The sequence below is a fragment of the Panicum virgatum genome, chromosome 7N, assembly GCF_016808335.1.
Source record: "Panicum virgatum strain AP13 chromosome 7N, P.virgatum_v5, whole genome shotgun sequence".
Classification (NCBI taxonomy): Eukaryota; Viridiplantae; Streptophyta; class Magnoliopsida; order Poales; family Poaceae; genus Panicum; species Panicum virgatum.
In genome coordinates this window covers 37,512,569-37,530,602 of record NC_053151.1, presented here as the reverse complement: position 1 = coordinate 37,530,602, position 18,034 = coordinate 37,512,569, and the positions used below count along the sequence as shown (strand labels likewise).

At 48.0% G+C, this 18,034-nt stretch overlaps 2 protein-coding genes across 3 annotated transcripts; one reads left to right on the top strand and one right to left on the bottom strand.

The window, feature by feature from the left end:
- Nucleotides 1–3: 3 nt before the first annotated feature.
- Nucleotides 4–9,663, bottom strand: LOC120680623 (pentatricopeptide repeat-containing protein At1g77360, mitochondrial-like). 2 transcript variants are annotated; one of them, XM_039962122.1, is made up of 2 exons: nucleotides 7,992–9,661; nucleotides 4–373 (listed from the first exon to the last, which is right to left on the bottom strand). In XM_039962122.1, exon 1 carries the CDS (start codon nucleotides 9,416–9,418, stop codon nucleotides 8,018–8,020), a length of 1,401 nt encoding a protein of 466 aa, XP_039818056.1. In that variant the 5' UTR covers nucleotides 9,419–9,661; the 3' UTR covers nucleotides 4–373; nucleotides 7,992–8,017. The 2 variants fall into 2 exon arrangements, with proteins under 2 accessions (XP_039818056.1, XP_039818057.1); XM_039962123.1 differs by lacking the exon at nucleotides 4–373 and adding an exon at nucleotides 6,159–7,633 and having other exon boundaries at nucleotides 7,992–9,663.
- Nucleotides 9,664–16,098: 6,435 nt separating this feature from the next.
- On the top strand, nucleotides 16,099–17,292 carry LOC120683341. The gene is made up of 2 exons (XM_039965416.1): nucleotides 16,099–16,908; nucleotides 17,015–17,292. The coding sequence occupies exon 1, from the start codon at nucleotides 16,303–16,305 to the stop codon at nucleotides 16,834–16,836; it is 534 nt and encodes a 177-aa protein (XP_039821350.1). The 5' UTR covers nucleotides 16,099–16,302; the 3' UTR covers nucleotides 16,837–16,908; nucleotides 17,015–17,292.
- The last annotated feature ends 742 nt before the right edge of the window (nucleotides 17,293–18,034 follow it).

The window sequence follows — 18,034 nt, the reverse complement described above, 5'->3', positions numbered from 1 at the left end:
CAGTACAAGAACACGGCAAAAAGGATACCGCCATAGCGGCAGTTCAGAACAGGTGCATGATAGCCAAGATTATTCTGACATTACAGAACTTGAATCAGAAAGCCTGCATCAATAGGCCAATTTTGATCTTAATAACAGAAAATTTGAAGGAAACATGATTTCGCAGTCTCACTAGCCCTTACACCAGAATCAGTAACCAGACAACATCTAGCAAGAATGGGCTGCGGCAATCAATAGAAACTACAATAACATCCCATGCACTGCTTGTGTGATTGGACTTGGAGTATACTTCCACGCTAGTCCAGAAGGTGGGTAGTCAGCAAATTGCAGCAGTCTCAGGTGTTAAACCTCTACCCCGTGAGCCCTCAAGTTTCTGCACATGTTAATGTGAAACATAATGCTATACATAAAGGAATCGCTGAATGTAATATTTGCCAGGAAATATGCAAAAAAAAAACAGCTGGTTCAAGTAAGGATTTGGAGATTTCTCCTCGTTCACTTGGAAAAATAGCGCAACAGATGGTTGGATTGGTACCAAATGTTTTATTAGCTTTTATAAAACAGCCAATATTGCAATATTTACTAAGGAAATTGAGGGAAATAAAAGAGAATTCAAGGATAGCAAAGGTTTATATGACCTTTGGCAGCATATCCAAGAATACAAACCACCCATTTTTTTCGTAAGTAACAGGATGGCATTAAGATTCAATAATTAGAAACAACTGTTGGTGCACCTTTGCTTAGGCAATTCAAAACAAATAGTTAGGCACTATGCAAGGTTTTTTATGACCTGTAACAGTATTATTCTAATTTCCAGAGACCAGAATGGCATCGAAAATAGCTGCTGTTATAGCACAATGGCATTGAAAATTGGTAACACATAACTCTCCTTTCCTCCAGAATCTGACAGTCAAATGTCTAAACTTATCACTAATAACAAGAGTTGTTATTAGTGATAAGTTTAGACATTTGACTGTCAGATTCTGGAGGACAATAAATCACTAATAACAAGAGCAAGACAATAAAAAAAAATGGCAGAATAATGGCTTATTGACAACAGTGCGAACTTTAATGCTCCTTATGTCCTTTAAACGCTGCTGTGACAGGCTAACTGTGGAAGTGTGGAGCTGTAACACATGTAACCCTAACCCTCTTAAAAGTAATCGTAAAGGAGCATGCTTATTCCTGGAAAAAGAATTATTTTTAAGGGAGATTTTTACAAGTCTTACTGGGGCCTAAAACTGCATGGCAGAAGCAGTAGAGAGGACAAAATATCAAATTTCAAAAAAAGAAAATGAAGAGGGTACTCATTGTGATATAATTTTTGGACTTAAACTTACAACTCCACTTAGCTATAGCCTATATAACATAAGCCGGACCATCCAGCATATAATATACCTGAAATGCCAGAGTCAATTGTATTTCAAATCATTGGCTGCATGCTGCAGCTAGATATTGCATAAGGCCTGTTGAAGGCCATGAGCGAGGTGAGCGACCGCTCACGGGCCCAAAAAAAATGGAGGGCCTCCAAATTTTAACAGTCAAGGTCTATACTAAGTCTATCGCTATTCGCTTTATATTCCTCATCCGGCAGTATCTGCTGCTATAGCATTTGTGTCTCTTCAACCTTCTGTTCTTCCTGGCTAGCGATAGCAGTTTACAAATCGCCATTAGCCAATCATCAGGACCAGCACTGACGGCTACCCACCAGCACTCCAGCGATCAGTGCTCTATTCACGACCCAACTTTATCCTATATGTTTTTAGCTAAAGATTATATAAGATAAGAGTCCAACCCTTTTGAAGGCCTGGCCCTTAGATTATCTAGACTAAAATTTGATATCCTTTATCGTACCTTATTCGAGAGCCCCATTTTGCATTTCGCACCTGGGCCCCGAATTTCTGGAGACGGCCCCTGCATTCATGAGGGTTATAGACCAAGAGGCTAGATGATCAAAGAGTCTCCTATGCACCCATGGATGTTTTATATCTATTGAGTTGCACGCACCAACCAATTCAACTCAAGTTTAAGCTGATGGGGAGAGTAGGGCAATTCACTTATACTTCAACACTCCCCCTCACGTGCAGGCTCTGTTAGGCCTCAAACGTGGAAACTAGGAGTCGGCTGCAATTAATTTATTTAATCGTGTGCCCACCAAGATTCGAACTTGAGATCTCTAGCTCCAATGTTTTGACGGGCAAGTGGGTGTTCAAGCGTAAGTACAAAGCTGATGGTTCTCTCGAGCGATATAAAGCGTGACGGTTGCTTCGAGGCTTCACTCAGCGTCCTAGTATTGATTTTTCATAAACTTTTAGTCCAGTTGTGAAGCCTGCTATAGTCCGAACAGTTCTCTCGTTGGCTCTTTTCACGTGGTTGGCCTATTCATCAGCTTAATGTCAACAATACCTTCCTCCATGGCACTATGTCTGAAATTGTTTATTGTGCTCAGCCTACTGGTTTTGAAGATTCTGCTCATCCTGACTATGTGTGTCGTCTCAACTGATGGCTTTATGGACTTAAGCAGGCTCCTTGTGCTAGGTACAGTAGGTTCGCCTCTCATCTTCTTCAGCTAGGTTTTGTTGAAGCTAAGTCCAACACGTCCCTGTTCATATACTGCAAGGGTGAGGATATGGTGTATCTTCTACTTTATGTTGATGATATTGTGCTCACTGCCTCCTCCGTGTCCCTGCTTCGGCGTACCATCAGTGCTTTGCAGCAGGAGTTTTCCATGAAGGATCTTGGCAAGTTGCATCATTTTCTCGGTATGCATGTTCAGCACACTGCTTCTAGCATTTTTCTATCCCAGCACCAATATATGATTGAGATACTTGAGCGAGCTGGAATGAGTGACTGCAAGCCGTGTACTACTCAAGTTGATGTGAATCCAAAGCTTTCTGCCGATGGCGCACCAGTTTCGGATCCTATGGATTTTCACAGCCCTAGGAGCTCTTCAGTACCTTACATTCACTAAACCAGATATTCCATATGTTGTTCAATAGATCTGTCTTCACATGAATGATCCTCGAGAGACTCATCTTGCCACTCTTAAGCGCATCTTGCGTTATGTTCGTGGCACACTGCATTTGGGTCTTCCTGTGCGCCCCTCTTCCCAGTTTGAGATGGTGGTTTACTCTGATGCATTGAGCTAGTTGTCCGGATACTCGCAAGTCCATGTCTGGATATGCTGTGTTTCTCGGTTACAATCTTGTCTCCTAGTCTCCTCCAAGCGTCAGAATATAGTATCTCGCTCCAGTGCTGAAGCTGAGTATCGCGTCGTCGCCAATGCGGTTGCTGAAGCCTCTTGGATTCGTCAATTGTTGTCTGAGCTGCACACTCCTTTGCGCAAGACAACCCTAGTATATTGCGACAACATTAGCACAGTTTACATGCCTTCGAACCCTGTTTAGCATCAGCGTCCCAAGCATGTGGAGATTGATCATCACTTTGTTCAAGAGTGTGTTGCCCTTGGTGATGTCTGTGTTCTTCATGTTCTGACAACCTCCTAGTTCGCCGACATCTTCACCAAAGGACTGGCATCTTCGGTGTTCATTGAATTTCGGTCCAGTCTCAATGTTCGCTCCACGGACACCTCAACTGCATGGGAGGTGGGGGTGGGGGTTACAAAGAGCGATGTGCTTGTACGGACCAGGGCCTGGCTTCCAGCCAGCCGACCCTATGTATGATTTGGTTAGAGGGATACGGGGAGGAGTCCAGATCCTGCAGGTTTCCTTTCGCCTCACCATCCTCCTCACCTATATATGTAAATGTATTGTCTCTCAATTAATCAATCTACTATTCCTCACAATCTCTATTGCTTTCAATATCAAAGGAGACATAAGTGAGTACAAGCATGCATGCACCCATTGAATAATAGTAGATCTTCGTTAAGAAAAGCCAATGGTACCTCTTTAACCAATGCCCTTATATTTTTTTTGTTGGAAAAAAGAAAGAGACTAAAAAAAGACTAAAAGACATTCTCGCTTTCTTTTCTGAAGCCCGAACAAAGTTCAAAAACATTCAGTAAGCTTTTCAACCAATTATGATTTTGCAAATTCACAATTTCATTAACAAAAATAGAATAATAACTATAGAAATAATAGATTAGGTCACTGCTCTATTTCTATGAGTAATGTGACCCTTCCAACCAACCTCTTGGAGAAGAAAAGGCCCCAAGTAAATAGAGAAAGTGAACTGGTTTTGAAGACACTTTTCAATCTCACAAGTGCCAAACTGGATCAAGGTTGCTCAAACATGTCACTCCACTTCTTCACAAGCTACAATACAACAAGCATAAGGTTGCCAGACAGGCAGCCAGTCAGGACGCCAAACCCAGTGCATTGCCTAATTTGGGTAAGGTAAATGATTCTTTTAAGCATTTTGGCTTAACATGAATTTCAACCCAAACAAAATGAGGCCAAGTTTGATAACAATGGTTGCCGTCAGGCACATGCCATATTCGGCAAACCAGATAATGGACAACAAAATTGGTTATAAACTGAATTAGGATTTATCACACATAAATATGGAGTCATATATCCTAGATATAGATAGTAATTTGGATATAAAAAAAGTGTTGTGTTTGATGGTTGACATTAATGACAACCAACTATATATGGCAATGGGGCCATACCTCGATGACGAGACCTTAAAGGTCCTTGCCCCAGTCAGCGGAGGAGCCCTCCCCACATACCCATCCCCATCGGCGTGTGGAGTGGGTACCCAATGAGTCCCTTACACGGTGAATATGACTCAACAACAATTAAAATTCTAAAATAAGAATATAGCACAAGGCCCTCATATATAGGCATAATCACAATACATAGATACACAAATGTAACCTCATAGGGGCGAAGCTAAGCCCCATACTCATTCGCCTAATAGGCGAACATGCCATAAACATGCCTATAGGCAACTTTAAATGTGGGTTTGTGTTGAGGATGGGGAGCTTAGAGGCATTAAGATCCTTCTCGATAGTATGTGATAATGGTGTCAGAGCATACTCAACGTAAAACTAGCTTGATCGAGGCAAAGGACAAGGGTTGTAGGTGGCTTAAAACATAGGCAAAAGAGGGATAGGCATCTTTGATTTGTGTCCATGTTGCCAAATAAAACCACAAGCAGACAAGTTTGTAAATGCCTAGGAAGCCAGTCCTATCCAGTCGTTTCGCCTACATATGGCCAAAAGAAAAAATCGCAAGCATGGTTATATGGATGTCAAAGCAAGCAACTACTAAGCATGCATTGGTAAGTGAACAATTGTAGGGTCGAAGCCAGTCACAAATGTCACTGGGGTCGCCACGTTTATGCAATGAGGTCAACAATACTAATAAATAGTAGTTTTCTATAGGATTTAGGAAATTTCATCGGGGCCTTTTGACCCAATGCCAATGGGAAGCTCTACCCTGAACGATTGGAGCACCCAGCCGAACGTGCACGTAGTGTTCTTTAGGGCATTAGTTAACGACTAACATGACTGAAATGATCCATTTAGCCCGTGGGGGAAAATGATGAAGCATGAATAAGATAGTTAACAATTATATAATCAAACTTCAATGCATAATGCATGAGAAAAACACAAATCAAAAGAAGGAAACAGAAAATGCAACCATTGGAAGATGGGAACTGGGCTCAAGCAACTTTAATCAGCCTAGTTATCCCATCTTCATGCCCTCTCCTCTCTTGGTTGAGCATGTCTCTCCTCTCTATACCCTAGTGTCGTTGCCGCCTCTTCCAAGTTGTGTCCCTTGCCTCACCCTCCTATTGCCTACTCACATTGCCTTCCATCACTCCTCTTGCATTTATCTCTTACTCGTGTCCTTACCTACTTCGTTCATAGCAATGGGTGACAGTCATGCAAGCTTCATTTATCAACCATGGTAGCCACAACTACAATGGATCCCATCTCGGAGGAACCTGTGACTTGTTCTCGAATCACGTGCAGACACGGAGGTGGCACGCCCATGTGCGCGCTCCCCACCAGGGTCAAGCCCTGGTTGTACATGTCGTGCGCCAATCTCCCTGGCCGTAGATGAATCTATGGCGCCAATGAAGCAAGTGCGTGTGAGGTTCCTGCCTGCCTACTTTCCGGTATTTTGTGGGCTCCTATCTCAAGATGAAGTCAAGGTGACGTATATCCCCTTGATCAAGTTTTTTTAAAAAAAAAAGTTCTCAAATCACGATCATGGATCAAAGCCTCAACCTTGCCCTAATGACTATGTGGTAGAGACATCTGCGACCTACTATGCCTTGCAAAGAATCTGGCATGATGCTTGTTGCGCGTCAAATTATCCATCTTCAACTCTTATCTTTGTCAAGATCCTATGAATATCCTAATAATCCTCTAAATATCCTTTTGTAAAAGAAATCCAAATATGCAACATTTCATGCACTATTGATGCCATGGTGGCCTTTACGATCACGGTGAGTGGCTTTGAATGTTCCACACCAAGCAATTGCGCGTGTTACTTCACAAAGATTAAGTACCTACAATGGATCACTACAAATTAAAAAAGCATGACCTAGAAGAGATTCAAGTATGGCGGGAGAGGGGGGATAAGTCAAGAGGTTTAGGTAGGAATGGAGTAAACATTTAGAAGAGAGACTAATTTTGCATCCTAGCTAAACCAGCTTAACCAGTAACAGACAAGATCTAGTGAACGCAAAGAATGGTTATGTTTGTCAAACACAAGAGCCAAGTTAGTGATAGGGGTGCATATCAGAATTTTTTTTGTGCTTCAGCTCCCAGCGAGGTCCAGCTTTTAAAACTAAGATGTAAAGGTATGAAAGGTATCAAGAAAAGCATATCAGAATTAATAGGCACACCACAGGACTGCTCAAGGACCACACCCTCTCGAGAGCTGGATGCATGCACAGGCAGACCACATGACAAACATATGCAAGCAAGTAGAGCCATGCATGCACATCCATAAAATTGCTACAACCACATGCATGGTGGTTGTACTGAACTACTGAACACACACAAGGTGATATGGCATACCCAAGGTGCCACACGATGCCATACTACCTTAAGAGGAACACAGGAAACAAGCAAGTTTCTATTCAAATGGTAACTATTATTGATGGCTTATATATATTTATTTTCTGTTTTCTTTCCGGTTTTGTTTGTGGCTCGTGTTAGGTTTCAACTTTAGCCTGCCCAACTCAAGAAACCTCATTTTTCATATTGCAATGAAATCTGCAACATGACTACCAGAAGCATTTAAGTAGGGTACAAGGAAAGAAGAAGAATATTGCAATAGAACACTGTCTCTCGGCTTTAAGGTATGACAAGGAAAGAAAGAAATTCATAAAAGCTTTAGGGTTAAGAATCTCATATTTGACTGCCAAGCCATGTTGGTTTTATCAAATCGAATATACACTTGGCTCAGCAATGCTCAAAGAGAATTGAATGGCATCATGAATTGCTTTCCTTTTGCCCTAATCAGACTATCAAAAACACTTGGCTCGTAAGCAATTTTGACTAGACTAGGGCATTACTAGTGATGGAAGTTGCACAAAACAAGGACATATTTTAAGTGGGGAAACAAGCTAGATTCAGTGAATAATGTGTGTGACCTCTTTCTCCATTCAAGTTCCTCAAAAGGTTTGGTGCAAGCTCAATGATTCCATATTCCTTGAACAATGGGAAGAGGAACAAAATATTCAGTGTCTTGGCAAGGAAAGAGTTGAAAGGCAATCAAAGGAAGAGATCAGCGTCTTGCGGCCCAACCTATAGGCCTTACATTGACATTGTGTCGAAGGACCATATATTTACCAAAAAAAATGGAGAGTAACACCAGTCAAGAGCAACATAACAGACACATACAAGAACTAGTTACTTAATAATACCACTTGGCTGTTCAATAAAAAAAATGCAATGTTGCCAAATTATGAAGTGGAAACGCAAGATCAAATGATGATCGGCAACCACACACAAACAACGGAATTCACTGACACAGTCAATTACACCCATATGGAAGAAGACAACATACCAGCTGATTAAACCATCCATGTGCATCTACCGTCGCTTCAGCCTTCTTGCAATGTGATCATAGAATTGACGCATGTCAGCCTTCACAAAAGCGCGCTTCATATTCTCAATGGTGGACTGCGACAACTCAACTCTCATGTCAATCATCCCATCAGCATGCTTCTTCACCTCAGTTAACCGGTCAAAGTCGAGCAGCCCTGCTATTAGCTCTCTAGCAGAGTCCTCGGCAGGGGCAATGTTATGCTCCACTACACAACGCCACACGTTGATCGCTGCAGATGGGTTAAACTCCTTAAAGAACAAGCTGATAGCAGCAGCACAGTTGGATGCAGTAGGCAGTTGCTCATTCTTGCTCATCTCCTTCAGGAAACTTTCAGCCTCCCGAGACTTGCGATGCTTGATGAATCCCTCCAGGATGGTGTTGTATGTGACAGAATTTGCAAAGGCACCATTAAGGGGCATTTCATCAAGCATCCCAAGGGCATAGTCGAGGTTACCAACATTGCAGCAGAGGCCGATCATGGCGTTGTACATTGAGAAAGTGGGAACGTGCCGAGTTTCAGAGACCATCATGTCCCAGATGGCTATGGCATTGGCGTAATCACCCATGCTGGTGGTGATATCCACGGCATTGTTGAAAAATTTGTTCCCCGGGAAGCAGCCCATTCTCCGCATCAACTTCAGAAAGTTGAGCGCCTCGCTGAACTCGCCACCACGTATGAGCGTGGAGAGTAAGGAGTCGTAAGCGGGCTCGTTGGCAGCGTCCCAGCCCACGCGGACGACCATCTCGCCGAAGACTTTCTTGGCTTCCTTCGCGTTCCCCTCCTTCTCCCACGCCTCGAGCAGTATCGCGAAGGTGTCGGCGTCGGGCGGGACGGTGGCCTTGATGCGCTCGAACACGTTCAGGGCGTCCTGCGCGCGGCCCTCGACGCGGCACATCGCCGAGAGCAGCGAGTTGAGCGCGACGGCATCGGGCTTGAGGCCGTAGCGGCCCATGACGTCGAAGGCCGCGGCGGCCTCCTTGAAGTTGCCGCGGGCGCAGTAGGAGGTGAAGACGGAGGCGAAGGTGGCGACGGAGACGAGCCCCCCGCCGCCGCCCTCCTGGTTCATGGAGCGGATGGCGTCCCACATGGGCTCGAACATGGCGGCCTTGCCGAGGATGTCGACGAGGAGGTTCCACGCGTAGGCGGTGTGCTCGACGGACCTCGCCGCCCAGCGGAAGAAGCGGACGGCGGACTTGGGGCGGGAGTAGCAGGCGCGGGACTTGAGCACCTGCTCCGCGACCTCCGCCGTGGGGCCGATGCCGCAGGCCGACAGCGCCGCCTCCACCTCCCCCGGCGGGACGCTGCTGATGATCTCCAGGAACGCCTCCGCGCGAGGGTTCGCCTCCTCCTCGCCGTCGGGGCTCTTCTCCGCCGCCGCGCTCATGGTCGGCGGTCGCTTGCTTCGATCTGCTGCAACTCTTATCCTCTATACAATTGTTTTCGCCCCTGCTGCTGATTTGAATCCTCCTGTTTACCGATTCGCGTCTGGATTTGAATCCGAAGAATTGGGGATGTGGATTACAAGGAACGGCGGATCGGGGGTTGGGAAATTTGGAATCCGAAGAATCCTCCTGTTTGCGAGACCAAGGAGTACGGAGTACTAGTAGCGCCGTTGCGGGCTTGCGGCGTCGTTGCCGCCGTTTTGAGGCAGCAGCAACGCGAGAGATGGGGGGCATCAAGATGTTTGGGCCAAAACTTGATCCGTTCAGTCGCCCCCCACCGGCCCACCCACACACACAGCCCAGCGAGGGAGAATCGTGCCTCGCTGGGCCTCAGGAAATGATGGCCCACATTTTTCTCACTCGCCGAGCCATCATCAGCCCCAAGAATCAGCGAGCCACCGAAGCAGCTGATCTCCTTCTACATCCTCGATCCCTGCGGCTTGGGGTGGCAACGCTTCCGGCGAGGCGCCACTCAACTCGTCCACCCTGTCCAGGCCTGGCCGCCCTACCTACCTAGAATGTGCAGGATGTGACTACATATGGAGGCTTCTCGTTCACGCACCACTGCCCTGAAGCTCTAGAGAAGAAGCAAGTGTTTGATCTCGCTCTTAGTGCGTGGTAACCCACTCGCTCTGTCTTCTCCCTCTCCAATCTGGAAGCTACATCTGTGCCGTCGTTGACCGTTGACAGTGAACTTGACCTACTATTCTTTTTTTTTTTCACCGTTTTAGTTAACCATCGGCCCATCGCCGCGTCAGGCGTCACTAGCTTATCTGAAAGCTAAAGGTGACTGCCAGACGGCCGTAATTAGCAGATGCCTCTGAAAGCAATCGATTTGTTGCTAGTTTACTGAAGACGCAGCAGCAAACCGTCAAGAAGTGAGCGTACGTAAATGTTTCATGTACGACTACTACTGCACCAAGGTATTGTTTAGTTGCAGGATGTACTAAACATAGACTAATCATAAAATTAATTACAAAGCTCGTCTGTAAATCGCGAGACGGATCTAATGAGCCTAATTAATCTGTCATTAGAGATTGTTTACTGTAGTATTAATGTAGCAATTTAGCGTCTAATTACGGTCTAATTAGGTTCATTAGATTCGTCTCGCGATTTACAGGCAAACTGTGCAATGTGTTTTTTATTTCGTCTAGATTTAAGTCCCTATGCAGATGCCGGAAAAAAATTGGAATTTTGAATTATGCAACTAAACAAGAGCCAAAGTGGTATGCGTATGTAGATGTACAGATCAGCAATCCTTCAGATTGGCTGCAGGTTTGACCTCCAAAAAAAAAGGCACATGTACACACTACACCTAGGCCGTGTTTAGTTCCGTTGCAAAAAAAATTTACAAAGGAATCTTACTAATTTGAAATACTAAATGAAGTCTATTTATAAAACTTTTTACATAGATGGGTTGCAAATCGCGAGATGAATCTAATGATGCTAATTAATCCATAATTAATCAATAATTAGCGGATGATTAGTGTAGCATCACTGTTGCAAATCATGGATTAAGTATGCTCATTAGATTCGTCTCGCGATTTACAGCCCATCCATGCAAAAAGTTTTGTAAATAGACTTCATTTAGTACTCCATACATATATCGAAATATTCGATGTGATGTTTTTTTTGTGTTTACGGGATTTACTGGTCGAATCTAAACAGGGCCCTACACGTATGTGCCTTTCACTGAAGTGGCCACGATAGATAAGGTTTATCTGATTAAAACTGGTCCGCAAGTAACGCGCTTCCTCGAATTGAAATAGACGCGTACCGTGTGCACTGGCCGCTGGGGTGACTGTCGTCTGTCCCGTCGAGCAGTCCGACACGCATACGGTATTGACCTTGCGCGCGCTGAGCTCTGCCTATACACAATCCTCTGACGATCCAGGCAGCTTTTATCCGGAAGCAGAGCGGCGATTGATGGCCAAGGAGGCCCGGCGCCGCAAGCAACGCGAGTACCGGTAGGCCAACACCTGAGGCCAGTCCCAATCCTCCGCATCAGATAGTTTTTATAATATTTAATGATGTGCCATATCATCAAAAATCTGATGTGACAATTAAATTAATAAAGAGAGAAAAAAATCATTTCTCATGTGAGAAACAATATCGACTCGTACTCCAAGGCGTGTAGAAACGATTCAAACCCTGTTGGGCCGGTACCCAATCGTTTCTTCCTCGTTTCTCTCTCTTCCTTCCGGACCTGTTGTGCCGCCGCCTCCTCCACTTCGCCCCGCGGCCGAGCGTGCCCGCAGCCCCCTCCCGCGCGCGCTTGGGGGCTGGGGCCCCGCCGCGAGCACGCCTTGCTCTCGCCGCGAGCACGCCTTGCTGCGCGCACTACTAAAAAAACAACCTTTTGTTCCGGTTCTATATGGCCATTTGTCCCGGTTTTGGAACCGGGATTCGGCCGCCGGGACAAAAGCGCTGGAGGCTTTTGTCCCGGGTGGTAGAATCGGGACAAAATGTCCCTCGCGCTAAAAAATATTTACTCCTTGCGAGATTGGAACCCAGGACCTATTGCCTAACACATGGCTTCCTTGCCAACTGAACTAAGTAGTACATGTGACTCAGTAAAGAATAACTCTCTTTTGAACTATCACGTGGAGGGTCCTTTTGTCCCGGTTGGTACCACCAACCGGGACAAAAGGGTCCTTTTGTCCCGGTTGGTACCACCAACCGGGATAAAAGGGTCACCCTTTTGTCCGGGTTGGTGTTACCAACCGGGATAAAAGGGGTTGGACCTTTTGTCCCGGGTGGAGCCACCAACCCGGACAAAAGGGGGGCCTTTTGTCCGGGTTGGTGGCTCCACCCGGGACAAAAGGCCTCTGTCCCCCCCCGCTGGCTCGGCTAGCCTTTGGACCCGGGACAAAAGCCACCTTTTGTTCCGGGCCCAAAGGTAACCGGGATAAATGACTTGGAACAAAGGACTATTCTGTAGTAGTGGCGCGTCCTCCCGCCGCCGGGGAGTCCCTCCCCTGCTCGCACGACCTGACCCCTTCCCAGTCACGGAGGTGCTGCAGCGGAGCCTATAGAAGTAAATCAATCTTCATTTGAATTATTATTTAAATATACATACTGTGTTTGAACATATTTGAGTGTACTGTGGAATGTGGAGGATGTAGTGTGGCAACAAAAAGGCTACATGGATATTTGCCACAATCGACTAACATGTGTTTGTAATGAATAAATGCAAACATTAAATTTCTCTTCTCATAAAAACTAGCATAAAAACTATGCATTGGAACTCATAGTTTCGAAGAGTGGTTTCTTGATGAGGTGGTATCTATGAAAACTACCATATAGTTTTTGGGTTGGGATTGCCCTCACACCTCCCCGTTACCGGCCCGTCGGTCGATCACCGCTGCGGAACCGGTCGACGGCGCCGATCCAGACGGCGGTGGGATGGCAAGGAGCCAAGGATGGGGTGGCGGTCGAATATCGTAACCTGAGCGCCTGTCGTAACTGGCCGGGCCGATGCAATGCATGTCGACATGTTCTCTTTTACACGAATTTGATCTCGCCATGCTATACATGGGCCCTGTTTGGATGATTCAGGGTAAATTTACCTCAAAGTAAATGGTTTATGCCTACCATTTACCTCTAATAGTTTTACCCTATAAAGATGTTTGGATTAGGAGTAAATATGGTTGGGTAAAGGTGTTTAGATGATAGTTTTACCTCTATTTGACACCCAAAGAGGGGTAAAGGAAATTTGGGGGTAAAATATTTGCCTCAACTCTTTTTACCCTCATGTTTGGATGTTAAAAGTAAAAAGTACCTCCTTTTACCTCTTTTACTCCATTTACCCCTCTATCCAAACAGGGCCATGGCCAGGCAAAGACACGAAGATAGAGAGGTGACAGAGACAGACGAGGACTCCGGCCTCGTGCAGCAGAACGGCTTGGCCATGCAAGCAGTCTCGTCAGCATGCAGCATGGGTAAAAGCCAGTCAGTGCTCGTTGGAGTACAGGCGCGCCCTGCTACCTACCTTGACTGCGCGCCCGCGTGGCGGCGCCCTCGTGGCCCGGCTTGGCCGCTCTGGTCGTCGGGCGCGCGCGCCACCGTGGCCGCGGTGCATGCACCGTGAAGGCAGCAGCAGCAGCTAGCGGCTAGCGCGAGTCGCAGCCTTGCGCAGCGCAGGCGATAGTACGGTGATCGCCGGAAGAGGACGAGCAGATGGGACGACGACAGCCAGCCACGCCTGTGATCGGGAACACCGTCCACTGTGGGGTGGTCACAGGGGCCACCGTGCATTAGCGACCCTGCGCTGTCGTCGTAGCTGTCTGGCTGGCTGGCCGTGCGCCGGACAATCACTCCGCTGTACGCGTGACACGGCATCTGTTACATTGAAACGTTGAGCTGTGGATCGGCTTGCTTGAGTATGATTATCCCAGTAGAGTACATGATTCCTTTTATCGGCGCGGCAGCGTTTATGTCACGCTCGCGAAAAAAGGGGAGCACGTACAGCGTTCTTGGTCGTGGCCGTAGGCCCGTAGCTCCGGTTGCTTGCCGATCGCTGTCCCGCGTCCTGTGGATTGCATCGCCCTCCCACCTCAACAACAGCATGGGGCTCCTCTCCTCTTCTTTACACTGTAGTAGGAAAAAAAATGCTGCCAACTTATCTGTAGTGAGCTTCGGAGAAGTACGTTGCAAGCAATCGGGATTCCCGCTCAAGGCAATTCAGGTAATACTGTCCCCGCGATTTTTGAGTCTCTGTGAGTCGTCCGCTCTGAGATGGATGGATAGGGCCATCGCTACAGTACCCATGCTCTTTGTGACTAGAGCACTGTTCAGAGCATTGTTCCTCTTTGTGACGGTAGGGGATTCAGGTAATAAGGTAGGGAAGCACTGTTCATCCAGACTCAAAGCATTGTTTCTCTTTGTGACTTCGCTTCATTAAGTCATAGAAATTGGATCGCGTTGGAAGGGCTATGCCATATCCAGATCCATATCAGGAACAATGGATTTCTATTCTTTTATCAATCACGTCTATCAGTCGCGTAAAAAATTGTGGTCGCAAAGACGCGGCCTGGTACTGCGACTACGGATCCGGGCGTGGGTCCCGCGATTCAGGGTCGATGGACAAACGGGGTCATGGATCGACCGCCAACTTGCGGGCCCTCTCCCTAGGCTCCGTCCGTCTCCGTCCGTCTCCGTCCCCGCGCCACACGGTCGCCGTGGGGCCGCGGGACCCTTGCCAGTAGGCCGCCCCTTCACGTGGCCGCGCGGGGGCCACCGGTGGGCGGCGTTTACGTGGCGCGCGAGGCCGCGTGTCGCCGTCGACGATGACCCGACCCATGGGTACAGGACGCCAGCGAGGGCCCTGCCGCCATCGTGCGTGCAGCGACAGCCTCGAGGCCCTGGAATATTGTTTTTGTCCCTGTGATGATACGCCGCTCGGATGCCCGAACTGCCCCTGCGCCAATTATTATGGCCCCAAGTATCAGTTATCACGGCTTTTATCTTCTCAGTTCTCTCTTTCATGGCCCCAAGTGCTGCTTCGTCTTGAATAAATTTTGATGATTTTGTATTTTTACAACGGAGTACCATATAGCATAATTTACCAATTGATGGCTGTTTAAAAGTATCTGGTTTGTTAGATTCGTAGAGTGTTTTCTTCGAAGTACATAAAGAGTTCATAGGAACACTAGCTGAGATAGATATAATGAAAACTTATTGCTCAGATTTGAACAAATACTAGACCAAGCTATCGGTTGTTCAAGCGTCAATATGAGTGCATTCACGGTGGATCGTGCATGAAGGACAAGGCCCCGAGACTCTAAAACAGTTTTACGTAGAGCTAAAAAGAAGAAAAACTAAAACACTTTCATACGGAGTATATCCTATGTGCAATGGGAATGGATGGACACGTGCATGGTTGTCCCCGTAGCACTTAAACGAACCGAACAGCTGTACAATTTTACGGCTACAAATGATAACCAAAGCACACAAAGGAATGGAAAAAGGTGGTTTATCATTTCCTTTTAGATGACGTTTAGCACATTCAGACACAGAGGCGCGACACCTCACCTTTTTTTTTCTCAGAGAGAGATTACTAGCGACAACAAAATGTGTGTCCGGCGGGTGGTCAGCACACACCAATCACCAAAGTCTCTAGTCCGGTGGGGTTTCGCTTTGCATCATTGCATGGCTGATGGCTTGCGCTGCTGCGATCACAATCACAAGGTTAGCGCGCGCATTCAGATCGCTGTTGACGGAAGTGTTGTGCAACGTTGGCGTGGGCAAACCTCAAGAGCCCCAAATAAAGACAAGGCCGGGCCCGGCGCCCACCGTCCGCCGTACGCAGCTGTAACCCGTGGCCGTGGCCGCACCAGGCCGCCAGCCAAACCGCCGGAGGGCAGCGCCGTCATTCCGGAAGCAGCCTTATCCGCTTCCAGTCCCTCTCGTCTCTCACTTCCCGCACCCGCAAGTAGGGTGGTAATGGGCCATGGCCCTAATGGCCTCTTCACAGCCCAATAAAGCTCTTAAAATTTTTAGTTCAAAAATACATATGTTTAGAGCCCGGCCCTTTTAGGACCCGATTCTTAGATTTTCTAGTTCAAAATATTAGGCCCTTTACCACCCCTACCCGCAAGCCCGCACCCCCACCCACTGCTTTCCCAGCAGCCTCCATCCGCCATCGTCACACCTCCGACCCCTATAAAACCCAGCCCCGCGCAAGCTCCCAAACCATTGCCCTCCGATAGTCTTCGCGTCATCGCTCCCTCGGCGGCGAAAAGATCGGTGGTTGCGACCCTCCGCGAAGCGAAGCGTCACGGTGAAGGCTGCTAGCAAGCCCAGCCCGAACACCCGGTCGATCGGCATGGCCGGGAGCGCGAGGTCGGCGGCCGCGAAGCACGCGTACCGGATGTTCGCGCCGTCCAGGGGCGCCGCGGCGAGGGGACCCGGCGCCGGCGCCGCGGAGGAGTTCGACGAGTCGGACGTCTGGGGCTCGTTCGGCCCGGCGGGGGGCGGCGGCGCCGGCGTGGACACCGGCCCCGGCGCCGAGCTGGCCGCCGCCCGGGCGCGGCCGATCCCGGCCTCCCGCGCCGCGCGGAAGAAGCCGGCGGACGGCGCCGCGCCGGGGTCGCTGCCGATGAACATACCGGACTGGCAGAAGATCCTCGGGGCCGAGTACCGGGACCACCACCCGGGCGAGTGGGAGCTCGACGGGGACGACGACGGCGGCCACGGCCGGGTGGGCGGCGGCGCGGAGATGGTGCCGCCGCACGAGCTGGCGTGGCGCAGCCGGGCCGCGTCGCTGTCGGTGCACGAGGGGATCGGCAGGACGCTCAAGGGGCGCGACCTCAGCCGGGTCCGGGACGCCGTCTGGAAGAAGACCGGCTTCGAGGACTGAGCCCATCTACGCGCCGGCGGCAGAGGTTGGCTCGCTCGGCGCCCGGTTGCCGGTTGCTCTAGGTAGCAGTAGGTTAGAAAATGAGCACTACTAGTTGCTTGACTCTTGATTTCTTTTTTTTTTCTTCTCCTCTCTTCTTTTTGACTTTTTCTTCTTTTCGCCTTTTATCTTGCTAAAGGGGGAACAGATCGAGGTAGCAAGCCTTTCTTGTTTTGTTCGTGGAGATGCAAGCCGGAGGGTGGGGTGGTTGATTCATGGTGTGACAATTTTAAGGGCACCTGGAGAAAGGTCGAAAATTTGTACGATCTATTAGTTGTTATTGATCCCTTTGCATGCTATTTCTTTCGAGAATGGAATTTGTTTAATTCTGCCATGTTCCACTGTACATACTCGGCTGGTTGTGATTTGTGCCCGATGCTAATTAGTGTAAGAGAAGAAATACTGATTGATAATTGATCGATGTAGATTGATGATGTAAGGAAAAAGTAATACTGGCTGACTATGTAAGGAAAAAGTACTGACAAACTAACCGAACATTGCGAATGTATTCTGCACCGCGCCAAACTGCAAACGATCAGCAAGAGCATAAATGGCGATCCCCAAACCGCAGCTGCTGAAAAAAAAAGCCTAAAAACGATCAGCAAGAGCATAAATGGCGATCCCCAAACCGCAGCTGCTGAAAAAGAAAAAAAAAGCCTAAAAACCACTTTCCATCTCTTTTGGATGAGTGCTGCACCTACACGTACAACCACTACACCCCAGATCAGCACCCAGATGACGCACATAGCAGCACCAAACGATCGATGTGACCGAGAGCTCCGTTCACGCCTGCAGTCTCAACGGAACGGCGAAGGCGGACCCCCCCACCGAACAGTACGCGGACGCCGAAAGGTTTCACAGACATCCAGTACTTCACGACCCTTAAAATAGCTTCGGCACAAAAGCTCCTGGCAGACGTCAGGTTCGAGGCCGGATTAAGAAGAAGAAAAACGCCCACCCACGCTGCGGGTCTCCGCGCCAGAGAGAGCATCAATAATTGACGATCGCCGCACCGTGTTCGCTGTGTTGGTGGTTTAGACCGTAGGATGCTGCGAGAGAAAAATACTGTTGATGATTGGTTGGTGGTTGGAGACTGTTGATGATTGGTTGGTGGTTGGAGACTACTGTTAGAGTGGTGTAATAAAAAAATATTATTAGC

Bases quoted from the DNA above. Each gene is read 5' to 3' on its own strand.
- LOC120683341 (XM_039965416.1), top strand. From the start codon at position 16,303: ATGGCCGGGAGCGCGAGGTCGGCGGCCGCGAAGCACGCGTACCGGATG.
- LOC120680623 (XM_039962123.1), bottom strand. From the start codon at position 9,418: ATGAGCGCGGCGGCGGAGAAGAGCCCCGACGGCGAGGAGGAGGCGAAC.